Source organism: Podarcis raffonei, chromosome 17 (genome assembly GCF_027172205.1).
Source record: "Podarcis raffonei isolate rPodRaf1 chromosome 17, rPodRaf1.pri, whole genome shotgun sequence".
Classification (NCBI taxonomy): domain Eukaryota; kingdom Metazoa; phylum Chordata; class Lepidosauria; order Squamata; family Lacertidae; genus Podarcis; species Podarcis raffonei.
In genome coordinates, this window is record NC_070618.1 from 22,425,187 (window position 1) to 22,444,139 (window position 18,953).

Here is an 18,953-nt window from a genome sequence, read left to right on the forward strand (position 1 = left end):
CAGTACGGCCTTGAAGGAAAACATTATGAAAATGATATACCGGTGGTACATGACCCCAGTCAAGTTAGCTAAGATACATCACCTGTCTGACAATAAATGTTGGAAGTGTAAGGAAGCAGAGGGGACTTTCTTTCACCTCTGGTGGACATGCCCAAAGGTTAAGGCTTTCTGGGAAATGATTTACAATGAGTTGAAAAAGGTATTTAGGTATACCTTTCCCAAGAAACCAGAGGCCTTCCTGTTGGGCATGGTAGACCAGAAAGTGTTAAAGAAGGACAGAACTTTGTTTATGTATGCTAGTACAGCAGCAAGAATACTCATCGCAAAGAACTGGAAGACACAAGATTTACCCACGCTGGAGGAATGGCAGACGCAGTTGATGGACTACATGGAGATAGCTGAACTGACCGGCAGAATCCGAGATTTGGATGTAGAAACAATTGAGGTGGACTGGAAAAAGTTTAAAGACTACTTGCAAAAGTATTACAAACTGTATGAATTTTAAGACGGTGCATGATTTGAAAATGATACGCTTTAGCAATTATGATTAAGTAAATAGTAAACTAAGTGATAAAAGAGAAAAGGAGATAATATGAAATTGAACATGTTACGTTTATTTTAAAGGTATAAAAATTCTGACATAATACATTGAATATAGATACATAACATGTAAAAGTTACAATAAGGTATGACATAAGGTAACAAATTGCTGACATTGTTAATATAAAGAACGCAGAATCGGAAGGGGTGGGGAAGTCCAATTTGGGATTTTTGTTAAAAAAAAAAAAAATGGTTTCTTGTAAACTCCTTGTTTGTAATGTATAAAATTTGGAAAGAAACGTAATAAAAAATATTATAAAAAAAAAAAAAAAAAAAAAACCATGGTTTTAAACCATTTCCTACCCCCAATTCACTACCATTTGTGCCATCCAAAGAGTGCAGCCCCCTCATTAGGTGACGCAGTGATCCTAATTGTGGTTCGGCAGAGGTCTGTGAATTTAGTAACAACAACAAATAACACTTAGAAGAGTTTGGATTTGATATCCCGCCTTTCACTCCCCTTCAGGAGTCTCAAAGCGGCTAACATTCTCCTTTCCCTTCCTCCCCCACAACAAACACTCTGTGAGGTGAGTGGGGCTGAGAGACTTCAAAGAAGTGTGACTGGCCCAAGGTCACCCAGCAGCTGCATGTGGAGGAGTGGAGACACGAACCCGGTTCCCCAGGTTACGAGACTACCACTCTTAACCACTACACCACACTGGCTCTCACTTAGCACAAAGTTTGCTTTGCAGACAAGATTCAAGCAGGGTTTCCAACCCTGGTTTGTTGGCCCTGAATAAACCATGGTTTGGGGGCAGGCGAAACAAACCATAATTTCACCTAATGTCTGAAAACAGCCAGAGTCAGGGTTTGCAAGCCTACAACGGTGTCTATTTTCTTCATATCACTAATGAGGACCTCCCTTTTGGAGAAGAGGACTTAGATGCTTCTTGCTTACAGTTTCATTTGGGGTGTATAAAGACTGTGACCATGGAGAAAGTACCTGGTGGGGTTTTTGTATGGCAGGGTTGAAAGCAGGTCATTTTATATAACACCTGGGATGATACTGCAAGTACTTTGGTTAAGAGTCTGAGAGGTTGTGGAAGGGCTTAGCTTCTTCTTTTGAGTTGCACTAGACTTCTTTCCTTCCAGCCAATATGTTATCATGTCACCTTTCCCCTAGAAAGAAACGTAATAGCACAACTTATCAATGGTGTCAGCAATACTTTTCACCTGAGAGCAAATACCAGCACTAAAATAGAGGCATGGCTAGCCCCGCCCCCTGTTGCTTTATTTAAATTGCACTAGAGCAGGGATGTCCAACAGGTCGATCGCAATCTACTGGTAGACCCTGGGAGGTTTTGGTAGATCACGGTCGATCGCTGGGCCCCTTTCCTTACCGCCCCCTTGCCCCGCCCTCTATTGTCGCACAATCTACAGAACAGAAGATGGAGTTTACTCAGTGAGGCTGTTTGTCTCCCCAGCAATTTGTTGGTGTGTGGCTGTTCCTCTTTCTCCCCCCCATACCCTTAAAAATTGGGCTTTCCTCCTCCTTAAGAAAGGCTCAACATCTTTGACCTGAACCCCCCCCCCCAAAAAAAAAACAGGGCTTTCCTTCCCCAGGAAAGGTTAACAACTTTGACCCGTACTCCATTTTTGATGAGCAGGGCTGCAATTCAAGATCTGTTCTCAAAGTGGGCCAAAATGCCATCCTTTTCAATGGACACCATTGTGTTTTGCTCAGTTTGGAATGGAACCACCCCTCCCCCCCTTTTTAAATTTTGTGTGCTGAAACCAAGTGTTTCTGTTTTGAGGGTACTGTTTTGAGGTTTCTAATTTGGGTGAATACATGCAGTGGTGTAGCATGGTGGGGCGGGGGGAGGCACAGGGTGGTTGCCCCAAGAGAAAAAATTCGGCACCCAATGCTGCCCCAATACAGCTGTGCACTTCCTTCACTGGGCACCATTAAAAATGGCTTCTCCATGTGAACCAGGAAGTGACCTCTCCAAACAATGGAACAACTCTTCTTTTATTATCTCTGCAGCTACAATGTCCTGGGTGACGCAGATGCTATTATGTAGTTGAATGCGCATGCGCATCTCTCCATCCATTTCCCTCCCTCCCCCCGGGACCGCAGATGCTGGCAACCCACGCTACGCCACTGTCCTTCTGTCTAATAATGGCCTGGTTCATGCAAAGCACTAAACTAAAGTATGGCATAGCATGGACCAGGGATGTAAGAATGCATCTTTTTTTCCTTTCCACCTCGTATCCATCTCATACAGAACTGTTTCTGTTCCACTGCAGTTTATCTTCTGTCAAAAGCAACTTCATTCATCTTGCTGTCTGCTATGATGAAATCATGTAACCGAAGGTCATCGCTTGTCTCACCTAAGCAAACCACCAGCCAAAACCCGACATTGATTTCAGCTTGTGGTTTGTCTGGAATGGCATAATGCTAATCCAAACCATGGCTTAGTTCCCATTACAGTTTTCCCACAGTGTGTCAGCACAAACCATAGTTTAGCCTAGCGTTACATGCAAACCAGGCCCATAAGTGGCAGCTTTTGTTTACTAAATGGACTGTTACCTTATACCAGGCATAGGCAAACTCGGTCCTCCAGATGTTTTGGGACTACAACTCCCATGATTCCTAGCTAACAGGACCAGTGGCCAGGGATGATGGGAATTGTAGTCCCAAAACATCTGGAGGGCCGAGTTTGCCTATGCCTGCCTTATACTTTCTTCAGTACCTCAGAAACACAGAACCTCAGAAATGTATATGTATACTTAATCAAACTGCAAAAAGGCCAGTGGTTAATTGGCTAAAAATGCAAAGCTGGGGGCGCTCCTAACAGAAATATGTTTGCACTTTCCATCTGCACTGGAATAAGCATAGATGTTCTAGTTACCCACTGTTGAGGTGAAACTCTGCTCAAACCCACTTTCCTCTATATTACAGCTTTGCATCTTCTGGGACTTCAAGTCTTCAGGATAAAAATAGGTCCTGGAGAACTTAGGCAGAAATTAGGCCCTAGGCTGGTAACTTTCAATATCACGGCTGTTCCCAGGGTTTCTTGGGAGAGGCATTAAGACTTGAGTCACTTTACACAGTGCAAATGTGCCCTAAGGAGCAGACCAGAAACGAATGATGTTCAAGATTCAGAGCAGACTCAAGGCCAGCCAATCCAAAGGGGTTAAAGCAAAAGCTTTCCAAAGGTCTGCCACTCATTTCCCCTTCGGGAAAGCCTGAACACAAACGTTTCCTATTTACCTTGACTTGCAAATTCCCCCGGCACACCAATATGTACTCTCCAATCTGTTCCAACAGCTGGTATGTATTTGAACTGCACTGTATTTTGAGAGCTAGAAGGAAAAGAGACATTCAGCTACAGCACTATTACCAGCCCTGCTTCCCTTTTCAAAGAAAAACTTGCTGTAGAAACTGACCAATGGCCTCTTAGACGTAGATATCTCTCCCCCAATCTCGTTTCTGCCATTTGCTGCTACAGTCCTGCTAGTGGACTCACAGGGGAACCCTGAGGTCTATGGCTTCCGCCTGAGGCATTTTGGAATGTGTCCATGACTGTGTCAACTAAGAATTAATGATAGTATTTCCCATCTCCTTATAGCTGTTGACAAGTTCAGACTCTCCAACTATTCCTATTTTTCAAGTACAGTCCGTTGACAAGTAGAGAAGTTGTCCCTATTTCTGATGGGATCCCTGGAATGTCCTGCTTTTCCTTAGGACATCCCTATTTTCATCAGAGAAATGTTGGAGAGTATGAAATATCCCCCCCGGCTTTTTTTTCAGCCGGAACTTACCGGAATTCAGTTCTGGCACCTCTCAGGTGCGTGCCATTCTAAGAGGACAAGGGAGGCGCCAGAGGTGAGTTCTGGCCAGTGCTGGATTTATGTATAAGCTAAACAAGCTATAGCTTAGGGCCCCACTCTCTTGGGGCCACCAAAAAAAGTTCAAATTAAAAAAAAACCTGGATGTACATTTCCAAAACATAAGATAAAAAACAAATAAAATAAAAACTACAAACAACAACAGTGTTTTGTGTTGTGTAGGCTCCTATTTGTCATATGCAAGTGGCTTTAGATACCTATTAGGTCCATAAATTACCATATAGCATATATTTAACACAAAAAACAGCGGCAATTTGTTGTTGACAAAGGACAGCTGGACATCAAAAGGGCCCCATTATCTTCAGTAGCTTAGGGCCTCATCAAACCTAAATCCGGCCCTGGTTCCGGCACCTCTTTTTCTAGAAAAAAAGCACTGGGCATCCCTATTTTCACTGGAGAAATGTTGGAAAACTTGACCCTTCCACTCCACAAAGACAATTCCATGCAATCTTGGTTAGGAGAGTGACAAAGATGGTCAGTGCTAGAAAGAACTAGGCAGAAAGATTGGATGAACTTGGTATGTTTAGGCTGGAGAATAGAAAGGCGAAGGGCTATCACAGTGAAGAGGACAAAGACTTGGGTTGAGTACACACCATGCATGTAAACTTCACCCCAAGGAATCTTGAGAAGTGTTTAAAAAAAGAGGGAGAGGGAAAGGAGTGGCCGAAAGAGGGGAAACTAATCCACCTGCTTTGGTCTCACCCACCCAACCCCAATCAACACAAAAACATAAGTATCTCTGCAGTAGTAAAGGTAAAGGGACCCCTGACCATTAGGTCCAGTCATGACCGACCCTGGGGTTGCGGCGTTCATCTTGCTTTATTGGCCGAGGGAGCCAGCGTACAGCTTCCGGGTCAAGTGGCCAGCATGACTAAGCCGCTTCTGGAGAACCAGAGCAGCGCACGGAAAAGCTGTTTACCTTCCTGCCGGAGCGGTACCTATTTATCTACTTGCACTTTGACGTGCTTTCGAACTGCTAGGTTGGCAGTAGCAGGGACCGAGCAATGGGAGCTCACCCCGTCATGGGGATTCGAACCACCGACCTTCTGATCGGCAAGTCCTAGGCTCTGTGGTTTAACCCACAGCGCCACCCGCGTCCCTAGATCTCTGCAGTGGCCCACCTGAAATGTCATCAGCTCATCTTTCATTAATTCTCACAGAGATTTGCCAGTTGCTGCTGTTTTTGTTACCTTCACTGGTGGACTCCATCCTGGAGGCTGTGTTGACGGTGTCCCCAAATAAGCAGTACCGGGGCATTTTTGTTCCCACAACTCCTGCCACAACTGGCCCTAGAGAAAGGGGAAAAACAACAACCCCAAACCAATCCAAGGATCCTTTCTGACTTGAGTTTATTTGCAGTTCACCCCAGTATCAGAGATAACAGTCAGGGCTTACCATTTCTGTGTGGGTTCACTCTATTAAAAAATAAAAGCAGTACAACATTTGCAAAAGGAGAACAAGGAACAGCACAGGGAGGAAAGTGGCAGGGATGTGCATTTGGTACGGAGGAAAGTCTTCTGTGTGAAGAAAGGCAATGTTGGTCACATCAACACCATATATCTGAAGCACTCTTATGTCACTCAGGGAGAAGCTGAGGAGCTGTTGTTTGTTAAGGGTGCTGGGAATTACAGGTCTTGCAGGGTCAGCAGCCTAGCAAACTACAGTATCCAGGATTCTTTGGGGGAAACTCTAGCTGTCAAAGTGACATACGAGTGCTTTAAATGTCTGATGTGACTTGGAGATGAAGTGGGGAGGAGCTTAGCTGATGGAGCTGCAGATAGCTGCCATTGAGATTTGTAGGCTATCATAATGAGAGGCTTCTTCCACAGAAGTGCATTTGTTCGTGATGGGCGCTCTAAGTTAAGAGCACGAGATACGTGCAAATCGTTCTGTTATGTACTGAGTTGAATAGGATCCAAAATGCAGCAATCTTATTGGTCCTAGAACAATAGGATCCAAAATGCAACAGTCTGACTGGTCTTAGAACAATAGGATTCAGAATGCAGCAGTCTGATTGGTCCTAGAACAATGCAGCAGTATGATTGGTTCGCAGGAGCCACCCAATCCAGCTCCAGGTGGAAGTGAATCCACAACCTGATTGGCCTACAGGAGAATCCTGGAATTAGCCAATCACGTGCAGCCCATTGTGTAAATAATGTATATAAAGCAGATATTGTGGGGGAACTTCCATTCCTCCTCACCACTATGAGCTGAATAAAGAGCATGAAATCCACTCTCGACTCTGAGTATATTTCACGTTCTTTCATTCCTGGGAAGAGGGAGGACCAATTGCTGTTCCCACATCCATTTCAACTGGTTATTGACCGAAATAAATAAATATATACCGTACTTTTCTGTCTATAAGACATCCCCATGTATAATATGCCCCCTATTTTGGGGGACTGAAATTTCAGAAAAAGGGGGGAGATGCTAAAAAGTTGTTGAGTTTTTTTGGGAGGGTGGATTACTGAGGATGGTTGAGCTTATTTTTTGGGGGGGATGCTGAGAATCGCTCACCTGCACACATTGCAAAATCCGCCTTCCCATCTCTCCCCTCGCCTGCAAATCGCCTGCCCTATTGCCGCAGCATCGGCCAATCAACAACACCCATTCCCTTTGATGCAGCAACCAATAACACACACGATAGCCACTGACAGCCACAGCAGCAATCAGTAAGACGTCCACTCTATGCACATCCCATGTATAAGACGACCCCCACTTCTTGGCATTATTTTAAAAGGGGGGGGGAACTAGTCTTATACACGGAAAAGTACGGTATATTTCCATCAATTACTGCTACCCTGTTTAGATTAGCTCAGAAAGTGAGGCAGAACTGCCACTTCAAAAAGCAGCATGAGAACCAGTCTCTTTCCCACAATGGGATGTAGTTCTGCACTTCTTTCTAGTCTGTCTCCATCACAACCTGGCCATCACCAACAAGGGCTATGAGTGGACACAGCCTTAAGAGGGCAAGCTTCACACCTTCCCCGGTCCTGAATGAGGGCAACCTACTTTAATTCTCCTTTATACCCACATCCCACTTTTGCAGAGTCAACATTTCTCCCTGGCACAGTGCACCCTCATACCTGAGTGGATCCCTGCTCTAATCTTTAGCTGGGTGTTGGGCTTGTGTGGGATCCTAAACGTTTTGCACACCGAGACCAGGTCCAGAGCCATACTCGCAATCTCGCTGGCGTGGCGAATGCCATTCTCTCTGGGCACTCCTGACACCACCATGTCTAGGAAAAAAATAAATGGGAATATTCACCGAGGTCGGCATAGGCTCAATATTGCTATTACCATCGCTCGTGTCCGAACTTTGGAAGAAGAAACGGCAACAGCTCACCTGAAGATGGTTGAACTGGAATGGCTGGGCCATATGTACATGCCATGCTAAGCCAAGCCATGGCTTAATGCAAATGTGCAAACATGCCGAGCCTCAAGCAGATGATCACAGCTATTTTACTTTTCCCTAGGCTGTTTAGATCCGAGGCATTGACCTCTCATATATGAGAGTCTTTGCCTGGCTGGATTTTGTATTATTTTGTGTTCTGTTTACAAATTCCCGAGTTACACCTCTTCCTATCTTCTGCCTCGCTTGACCTTTTGGCTTCAATTTGTAAAAGAAAAATCTACTTCTCTCTACACCAAGCTGTCTAGGTTTCCAATTTGTGCACCTGATGAGGTAGGTTCTCACCCACAAAAGCTTCTGTCACAGATTCTGAAAAATAAAGGTTTCATTTTTAAGGTGCCACAAATCTTTCTTGTTTTTGTTCTTTAATGGTGGGGGAGGGGACTTGCAGAAAGTAAACTTGGCACAGCATCTTGTTCTCCTACCCCCCCCCCCGAAGATACCCCTTCACCCACCAAATCTGCTCTGGAGGCTGAGAAGAAACCCATAACAGATTTGGGAGATGTCCCATTGCGAGTCTGCACACTCACAGGACAACTTCCTTGGGGCACAGGAAATAATTTATGGGAAACCTATTCATGAAGGGATATTTTAGTGCAGGAAAAATAACCACAAACTTTTATTAAATGTTCAAAGCACTCTGCATACATTACTTCAGCAAGTGTTACAGCATCTCTGTAAGGTTGGCCATGACGATCAACTCTTATTATGCAGATATGGGCAAATGTAAAGAAACATTGCTTTTCCTGATGAGCCTGGGCTGAGGTCAAATTTGGACTGAGGACAGGCACCTTTTTCCATATGTGGTGGAACTGCAAATTGATTAAGAAGTATTGGGATATGATTTATAATGAAGTTAAGAAAATGTTTAAATTGACTTTTATTAAAAGACCAGAAGCTTTTTTTTTATTAGGCATTATGGGTCAAGATTTACCAAGAGAAAAGAAGAAACTATGTATGCTACAACTGCGGCCAGGATGTTATTAGCCCAAAGATGGAAAAGTGAAGAAATACCAACCAAGGAAGAATGGCTACAAAATTTGATGGAATATGCTGAAATGGCGAAGCTAACAGAAAGACTCAGAGACAAAGACAATAGATAATTTAAGAAAGATTGGGAACTATTTATGTTGTATTTACAGAAACAATGTAAAGATCTAAACTCACCAGCAGGGTTTGAGTAAACATTTACAATTAACAACAGAGATAAAAACTATCAATATGGAGATAACATGTAAAATATTTGAAAGCAGGCAGGGGTTAATTTGGGGGAGAAAAACCAGAAAAGGAAATTGAGGGGAGTTGGGGGGGGGAATTGGGGAAATGTATTTCTTTGATTTTGATGATTAGATATGTGGCAATGTGATAAAAATGTAAAAAAAAAATATTTTTTTGGACTGGGGATGTTCTGGCTTTCAGCTTTTGTTTCTGCCCACTAATACTACACAGGACAAGTGTCAGGGACTGAACTGAAGGCAAGGAGGAATGGTGGAGATCATCTCCCTCTTTCTCCTGACACTTCCAAAGAAGAGGAAGGGAGTAGTGAATTACAGCAGTGGTTTGAGGAAGGTAACAGCTCAGAGATAGATGAACAGAAAAGTTGGGCAGTGTTAGAAGAAGGGAGGGGAGAGCCAGAGCCAGTGGACACATTATCACTGGAGAGTATTTCTGACCCCCCTTCTCCTAGAACGTGCCCTTCGTTGAGGGTGCAAGAGCAAAGAACTCAGAGACAATTAGCCCCTGGCGGCCACCGTAAGGGGAAGTGCTGTTGCTAGGAAGGGAAGAGGGGGGAGCTTAGCTGGAACAATGCCATTATGGGAGGCTGACTGGATTTCTTTGTCTCTCACCGTGAGGTTTTAAATAAACTCATAGACTAAGGGCTCTTCGTTTTTTTCCTGTTTCGAGCTGACACCAGGGAAGGGGTAGAATTCCCCGAGCCTGACAACAAGTAAGTTAGCCAACAAAGGTTATCCCTTGCTTGTGATTTTATTGTCCCAGCGTGCGAAATATAGCCGCTCGAGTTCAACGCCCGTTTTCATTTACTCGGACGCCTGCTTTTTTGTTCTTTAACCTTTCAAGGAATTGGTGAGGAACTGAAATAATAAAAAGGAAGTCCTGGAAGGACTAACAATGTTGTATATGTTCCAGCAGCCTTAAGGGTTTTCAACGCAAAACCCGTTTCCCAACTCCTGTACGCTGCAAATGTCTGGCGTAATGGGGACCTGCCAAAGCTAGATGGCTTTCAGGCAAAATTTCTATGATCTCTGCTGCAGGTACCTAACTGCGTCCCCAATTCCGTACTTCTGTTGGAAGCTGGTGAATGCCCAATTTCAGCCAGAGCGTTGTGGGCTGCCCGAAAAAAATGGCTCAGGATTTCAGTGTTTGATCTAGGGAAGGGTTTGTACCAACGCCTGACCAATGAGGAATTTGTCAGCAAATGGCAGAAAACCATGGCTAAAAAAGCCACCTCTATTGGTCTGTCGCCCCCTCCCAACTGTATTACCTGGGTTATGAAGGCGCCCTAAAGACGTTAAAGCAAAGATTATGGGATAATGCACACAGTGACTTGCGATCTTGATCACACGCAGTCTGTAGTCCGCTGGCAGTAGGAGTTCAATATGGGCATGTCTTTAAGTTAACATCTTACATTAAAAACCTGACAGTACCAAAGTATCGAAGGCTTTTCACCAAAGCCACACTAAACATCTTTCCTTCTGCAGTGTTGGATGGCAGGTTGAGAGGAGTTCACTACCAGGACAGACTTTGCTCGTGTGCTCAAGACATCGATTCCATAAAACATATTTTGTTGCACTGTGCAAAATATGAGCAAGCCAGGGCTGAACTGATATTACCCTTGCTGGTACCTTTCCCGGGAAAATCAGAGGCTCACTATGTCAGGTTCCTATTGGAAGACCGGACAAACGCTAGAACATTAGCAGTGGCAAAGTTTTTATTGGTGGTTGCAAGAACCAGTGATCCCTATATTCTGAACAAAATGCTTGTTTAACCTGGAGGTAAGGTAAAGGTAAAGGGACCCCTGACCATTAGGTCCAGTCGTGGCCAACTCTGGGGTTGCGGCGCTCATCTCACTTTATTGGCTGAGGGAGCCGGTGTAGAGCTTCTGGGTCATGTGGCCAGCATGACTAAGCCGCTTCTGGCGAACCAGAGCAGCGCACGGAAAAGCCGTTTACCTTCCCGCCGGAGCGGCACCTATTTATCCACTTGCACTTTGAGGTGCTTTCGAACTGCTAGGTTGGCAGGAGCAGGGACCGAGCAACGGGAGCTCACCCCATCGCGGGGATTCGAACCGCTGACCTTCTGATCGGCAAGCCCTAGGCTCTGTGGTTTAGGCCGCAGTGCCACCCGCGTCCCCTAACCTGGAGGTAGGCTGTATGAATTGTGTATTGCTTTGTAACGATTTGTTGGCTCTCTGGACCGTAATAAAGATTGATGATGACAATGTTGTTTTGAAGCACTCACAGGCATCTCCAATAGTTTCCACCTTGTAGACGTCGTAATTGTCTATGATCTCATCAAAGGTCGTGTAGAGCTTGTTTAGGAAGTCAACCACTTGGTAAGGTGTGCTGGTGCTGGAAAGCTGAGTGAAGCCAACGATGTCGCTGGCAAGGAAGAACAAGCCTTAAATGTGAGTCGAAGGATTTTGGAAAACATTTTGATGCTGACACATTTTGATGGCACATTACATTTTAAATTCTGCATATTTGAGCAGTGCTTTCCTCCTCCACTTCCTCCACTCTGCTGATTCCCTACAATAATTATTTTTGCAGTTTTCAATTTCACCATGTCAATTTAGCAGGTTGGGGGAGTGGAAGATAACATTCCTTTATAAAGCGCTGGTGAAAACAATATTTGAATTATGTTTCCCCAGGCTGTTGCAGCTGAAAGGACTTCATATGGGCCTCCCCTGCCAAGAAGACCTTCCCATTAATTTTAATGGTAGAAGCAGAAATCATTTACTGGACTTTGAATGGGGAGGGGAATCCATGCAATGATCTTGATATTTCTTTAAAGTATATTCATTGGGACAAAAGAGCTGCCTCGTACCCTCACAAAATCTGCTCTGATACCAATCAAACTTCATTTACAAGAGGAGTACATAATCTCTTATCTATACGTTAGAGTTACATCTGTTGGGCAAATAAATCTCTGTGTTGTCCATCCTGTCGTGTATAAATCTTGTCCATCTGCAGACAAGCAGATGTAAGCATAAATCAGAAGACATTAATCTGCAGAATTTTAATGGGCTCGCCTGCTGAATGCTGAAACGTGAAGCATTTCAGACAAATCCTAAATGGTGATGACTCTCTCAAAGGCAGAAAGAAAAAAAGAGGAACAAAAATTCTTTCATAAAAAGCAGTGTACAGGTTATTAGTTCTCTAGCATAATTAGAGCAACTTTCCCTGCATGGCTAACATGGCACTAAACTCTTGATACGGCAACAATAGCTTTATCAATATGTGTAATGGGAAGGGAAGTTTTACTACCAAAGGAGGAAAAAACTTCCTTGTTGCAGCCACTTTTCCTAGATTCAAAAAACACAATGCAGTGTTGACATTGCTTAGACGAGACGACATGAATCTTTACGTCTAGTTAATTTAATTCCTAAATGCATCTACAATTTTTTTAAAAAAAATCTTTGCAGAGGCCTACAAGGAACGTTTATGTGAACGAATCAATCATCACCATGAATATGGTCATGAAAATAAATCATCATCATATCAGATACGTGCTAAATGTTAGAGATGGAGAAGGAGTGTGCTGCTCTTCACAAGCACCCATGGCAGTCACACCAAACTGCACATGTCTTTTGCAGAACAGCTGCAGGCTGTGCTCCCCGAGAGTTTCACCTTTCCGCAACACTCAGCTTCGATATATCTGCAGAGACAGTTGTGGAAGGACACAAAGAATAAAAACGTATCTCGCCATGGTATCGACCGCACCTTGACGTCTCTGAAAAAGCTATTCACACAAAGGCTAAGTAGCGGTTTGCTGCTGGGTTCAGTCCTACTTACCTGAAAAATACAGTGGAGTTTATGTAACTTTGGGCCTGTGATGCCTTTCCTTGTCTCAAATCGTCAGCTACCTGTTTTGGCAACATGCCTGTTTCGTATAACAAACAAAAGCCATTATTACTAACGCAAAGTACCCACTAAAACCCAACCTTTATTAATAAATACAAAGTGATTTCACAGTGGAATCCTATACCTGGCCAATACATGCATTTACAGTAACGACAAGATAAAATGCATCCACTGACCAGAAAGCAGCAGATATATATTGACATCAGGCTCTTTGAACTGGTCTTCTCAATTTAGTTTGATTCCACTGGTATGAAATCTCCCACAGTAAGCAGATACCTAACCAAATTCTCAGTTGATTCAGGACGCAGAAATGTAAAGTCCCTATTCACATCATTCCTCCTCCCTCCCCAGCCTGGTTCCTTTTCTGTCTTTGAGAATTTCTTTGGAACTTACTTATGTATTTTATTTAGATTTTTATTTTTAACAGTGCACTTCATCGGGTTCTCTCTATCTTTATCTTTTCCTTCATAATATCCACTCTCATCTGTTGGGATTCTTTTCTCAAAATCCTCTGCTTTTAAAACTGTGGTCGAATGGGTAGCCTAAGGTCCCCGGAACCACTCTGAAAATAATCATGGCGGGGGGAAATGCTCTACTACTTTGAGCAGTGGTTGCCAAACTCTCCCCACACTCCCAATGGGACCACTTGAAAAATGCTAAGAGTCTTAGCGGATCACTTAATTGTTATTTTTCGGTCTGGTGTAGCAATTGTTGTTCCCTGTCCTTGGTGTGGTACAATTTTTTATTTCTATTGCTGCTTTAATTCCTTACATTGTATTTTGTTGCATTGCAATTTAAATTCCATATAGAATATATAAGAGATACAAGAAACACTAGGTAAAGGGACCCCTGACCATTAGGTCCAGTCGTGGCCGACTCTGGGGTTGCGGCACTCATCTCTCTTTATTGGCCGAGGGAGCTGGCGTACAGCTTCCGGGTCATGTGGCCAGCAAGACTAAGCCGCTTCTGGCGAAACCAGAGCAGCACACGGAAACGCCATTTACCTTCCTGCCGGAGCGGTACCTATTTATCTACTTGCACTTTGACGTGCTTTCAAGCTGCTAGGTTGGCAGGAGCTGGGACCCGCGTCCTTACACTAAAAGACTGTTAAAAACCAACGTGTAATTTTAATGTGAACGTTTCATGGACCACCTGAGTGACGCTTGTGGATCAATTGTGCTCCCCACTCCTCAGTTTGGGATCTATTGCACTAGAGGTTTCTTTGATGTGCTCATCACATGCTGAAGATGCAACCCAATTTTCATTTTGACACTAACACATTGCCTCTTATGCGGTGCAAGCAGCTGAAGCAGAATTGTAAGAGAACCACAACATCTTTCCTTGTATGTACACTTGGCTTTGGGAAATGTGGCCACCAGCACTTAAATGTGAGTTCGGAAGCCTTTTTAGGCACCACCCCACAACTGTAGCTATATGTGAGGGATGGGGGACCTGTGTCCCTCCAGATGTTGTGGAGTCCATTTCCCATCAGCCCCAGCCAACATGGTCAATGGCCAAGGATGATGGAGTCCAGCTGCAACTGGAGATCCACAGGTTCCCCATTTCTGCTATTGGGTGAGGAAATATGGAAATGATCCCCAATGAACAAGCACATTTCAAGAAGGATCCCCAATACCACAAAGTTTAAGAGCCACTTAATGCATACTGAATGTTATGACCCGCAACCTGGGGGCTGTGCACCATCAGATGGAGGAACAAGAGGAAGACCAGGCTCCATCTCCATCCTTGGGAGAACTGCCAAGAACCCAGCACCACAGAAGCCAAAGATTGGGAAAATAGGGAGAAGACCCTTTTAACAGTCAGCCAGCATCTCTGTGGAGGTGAGATTTACTATCCTGTAGGACCAATGAACATATATAAGCCCACACATAGTGCCTGGAGAGAGAGAGCAGGCAGGTGGCAACTGATGAGTCCCACTAGAAGAAGCTCTGGGCTGGCTTCCCCCTGGCACCTGGCACCAACCACTTGCTCCTCCTAGAAGGTATCCCCCAAGATTGGCTCTGAGGAGGAGAAGGAGGATTGTTCTCTCTGGCAAGCTGAAATGCTTGTGGCAATGTTGAATTCCCCTTATAGCTTGCATAGCTTCCTCAGCTGGACTGTTGGAGCTCTCCAAGGTCCTGAAGGTGCTTTGAGTGCCTTGGACCTCTGACCTGGATTTTTGCCTTGAATTCCTTACTCGGGCTATTGACAGGACCATGATGGGAGCACCCACAGAACTGAAAGTCCCCCTTTAGCAAAGCCATATATCAGAATATGGGATGCAGGTGGCGCTGTGGTCTAAACCACAGAGCCTACAGCTTGCCGATCGGAAGGTCGGCGGTTCAATTCCCCGCGACGGGGTGAGGTCCTATAGCTCGGTCCCTGCTCCTGCCAACCTAGCAGTTCGAAAGCACGGGAAGGTAAATGGCATTTCCGTGCGCTGCTCTGGTTCGTCACAAGTGGCTTAGTCATGCTGGCCACATGACCCGGAAGCTGTACGCCGGCTCCCTTGGCCAATAGAGCAAGATGAGCGCTGCAACCCCAGAGTCGTCCACGACTGGATCTAACGGTCAGGGGTCCCTTTATATCAGAATAAGCTGTATTCCCAGTGGTGCGATTCACTCACTATACAACAAGCGGTCTGTCTTCTGCTTTTCATGCGTCAAGTCCTGAGTCCTTTCTGCTACTAACACCTCCAGGTGTTTGCTGTATTTCTCCATCTAGGTAGGCAGAACAAAAATGTATTCAACACAAGCAACCCCGTCAGACGTTCTGTGTCAGATAATGGGCTCTGCATTTACCAGCCGCTGATGTTGCTACCAGACTTCTGCACAAAGGCAGAAGTCAACCTTGCATAGCTAGGCCCACAAGCCATCAGCAATAAAACAGAACGAACTTGGAGATACCCTAATGTCACAATTCAAAGACGCCTGAGAGCATTTGCAAATTGAAAGCCAATAAATTGCTTTTAGACACAACCACCCCGTGCACACCAGTGTTTCCCCAGCTGTACACATAATGTGAAGGGACGGTTACTGATTTTATTTATATTTCACATGTTTATCTTAGCTCATTTTCAATGTTTGCTTTTATTAGCATTTTTAAAATAAATATTTTAATTAATATTTGTAACCCACACAGAAGTCTTCCGTGGAGTATACAGTAAATTTGATCTATCCAGGATCTACCCCATAGGAAATGTCTTTAAATTCCTTTACTATTTCTAATAAATGTAATCTATGATTGAGTGGTAGCCAATAGCATTTATTATATAATTACTGTTTCTTGCGGCAGAATTAACCTATTTTACAAGGAACCGTTTTGGATCTCAGACATTTACATTTGTAAATCTATTTTAAGTGTCTGTGCATGTGTGTATAATTCCATGGGCTTTTTCTGTATTAAAACTAATAATAAGAAAACACCATTGTTGTAGTATTATCATATCATGACAGATTTTCACCAGACAATTAATTCCCTTAAATCAGAAAACCACAGTTATCCAGAAACATCCAAAACTGAGCCTATAGGAATGATGAAAAATAGGAAATTTTAAAATAAAGAGGTATAATCCTCCTTTGCTTATCAGAGTCCCCTTCCCCCATGTATCTGTAACCAATGGTTGGTAACCAATGTTCACTCTTTCTTTGAGAAATGCATGTCCCTAAGCATGCTTCTTGGGAGAAGGGCAATGACAGGCCTAGATGGCATCTTGAGAAGTAGAGACGTCACCTTGACAACAAAGGTCCATATAGTTAAAGCCATGGTTTTCCCAGTAGTGATGTATGGAAGTGAGAGCTGGACCATAAAGAAGGCTGATCGCCGAAGAATTGATGCTTTTGAATTATGGTGCTGGAGAAGACTCTTGAGAGTCCCATGGACTGCAAGAAGATCAAACCTCTCCATTCTTAAGGAAATCAGCCCTGAGTGCTCACTGGAAGGACAGATCGTGAAGCTGAGGCTCCAGTACTTTGGCCACCTCATGAGAAGAGAAGACTCCCTGGAGAAGACACTGATGCTGGGAAAGATGGAGGGCACAAGGAGAAGGGGGCGACAGAGGACGAGATGGTTGGATAGTGTTTTCGAGGTTACCAGCATGAGTTTGACCAAACTGCGGGAGGTAGTGGAGGACAGAGGTGCCTGGCGTGCTCTGGTCCATGGGGTCACGAAGAGTCGGACACGACTAAATGACTAAACAACAACAACAACAACAAAGCATGTTTGCTGAATGTAGGTCCATTTCCTGAAGAGGACCAGTGAACAGGAGAGAGGAATGCTGAACCTCTCCCATGCTTAGCAGTTATCTCCCACAAATGCAACCTCCACCAGTCTGCCAGAGCTAGACTTACTTTCAGTTCACAGGCAAGCTGGGATGGAGTGGGGAACTATTAAAATAGCCTGGAATTAATAATAATAATAATAATAATAATAATAATAATAATAATAATAATAATTTATTTGTACCCTGCCCATCTGGCTGGGTTCCCCCAGCAACTCTAGGTGGCTCACAACAGAATGATTAAAGACATGATAAGACATCAAACATTAAAACTCCCCATAACATATATAGAGGAGTATCAGTGGGTAGAGAAATGGTTAAGCAACCTCTTTCCTGTCCATTGGACCCCCCTTGCAAGAAGTACCTGCCATTCACATCCTCATTAGTTTTATGAGCATAATGCTTCTGCACAATGTCTGTTGTACAGAGATAACGATGAGGAACTATGCCTTGGTATTGGCAGGTGTGAATCTTTGCTAATTTATAAAATCATATGTCCTCTTTCTTTACTGCCACCTTACTGCCTTCAAACAAGTGACACAGAATATGCATTCCTAAATAACGTTTTCATGTGCTTCAAGCACATCCAAGAGTTGTCCACTCCGGTCCAACTAAGAATGATTCTTACCAAAGTCATCATCATGTCAACTGGGCTAACTTTGTTTGGGTTCATCTTCTGCAGCAACTTCCTGACTTGCTCAAAGGTAAGCCTTTGCACTGGATTGCTCTTCCTACACCTCCTGATCAGCTGCAAGAAGGAAAGAAGATTTAGGACATAACATAGAAGGGGATGCATGGGAAAAGCTGAAATGGAAAGCTGATATGAAAGCTAATGCTCGCTATATTTTGAAAGAAAATTATATGGCAATGATATATAGATGGTATCTAACACCTAACAAATTGCCTAACGTGTATAAGAAAGTTTCTAATGATTTCTGGAAGTGTAAACAGGTAGCTGAATCTTTTTTCATATGTGGTGGACTTGTAAGAAAGCAAGGGTATTTTGGGAAATGATATATGATGAGATAAAAAAGATGTTCAAAGTGATTATAGCAAAAAAACAAAAACAACCCTGAAGCTTTTTTCTTAGGGATTCTGGGGACAGAAGTTCCAAAAAAGATGTTTAAGCTGTTTATGTATGCAGTGCTTTTTTCTAAAAAAAATGTTTAGGGGTACTCTCATTTTCCTACTTATATTGAAATACTATCCCTCAATGAGGCCAAACTTAGATTCACAAAATGCGCACCCCTGCGTAGCCCCCAGAAAACAAAGCACTGTATGTATGTAACAGCAGCAGCTAGGATTTTTTTATGCACAAAAAATGGAAGGAATAAATTCCCACCAAACATGAATAGATAAGTAAGAAAATGGACAATGCAGAACTGGCGAAGCTAATAGCTAAAATAAGAGAACGTAATGATCATTGCTTTATGGAAGAATGGAAGACTTTTTCGGACTATTTAAAGAACTATTATAGTATGAACTTGCAAGCAGGGTTTGCACTATGAGCAACAGAAGGAATTAAAGATTATAGTATTGTTGTTATGATATAAGAGATAGAAAGTAGGGTTCAGCAGAGGGGAAGAAATAAAAGGGGGTGGGAAGTTGACAAAAGAAAAGAAAAATTTACTACGTATTGAAGTGCATATGTGAAACTTTGGAAATTTGATAAAATATAATTTAGAAAAAGAAAAAGATACAGGATAGT

General features: G+C 43.5%; 1 protein-coding gene across 1 annotated transcript in view; it reads right to left on the reverse strand.

The window, feature by feature from the left end:
- Positions 1–1,409: 1,409 nt before the first annotated feature.
- The window catches only part of LOC128405339 (atrial natriuretic peptide receptor 1-like), a 52,342-nt gene continuing 34,798 nt past the window's right edge, over positions 1,410–18,953 (reverse strand). The window contains exons 16-23 of the mRNA XM_053371868.1: positions 17,874–17,993; positions 15,593–15,686; positions 12,898–12,985; positions 11,345–11,484; positions 7,539–7,691; positions 5,643–5,741; positions 3,815–3,906; positions 1,410–1,719 (exon numbers count right to left, since the gene is read on the reverse strand). Coding sequence (XP_053227843.1) covers positions 1,585–1,719; positions 3,815–3,906; positions 5,643–5,741; positions 7,539–7,691; positions 11,345–11,484; positions 12,898–12,985; positions 15,593–15,686; positions 17,874–17,993 — 921 coding nt within the window. The 3' untranslated portion in view covers positions 1,410–1,584. The remainder of the gene's footprint in view (positions 1,720–3,814; positions 3,907–5,642; positions 5,742–7,538; positions 7,692–11,344; positions 11,485–12,897; positions 12,986–15,592; positions 15,687–17,873; positions 17,994–18,953) is intronic.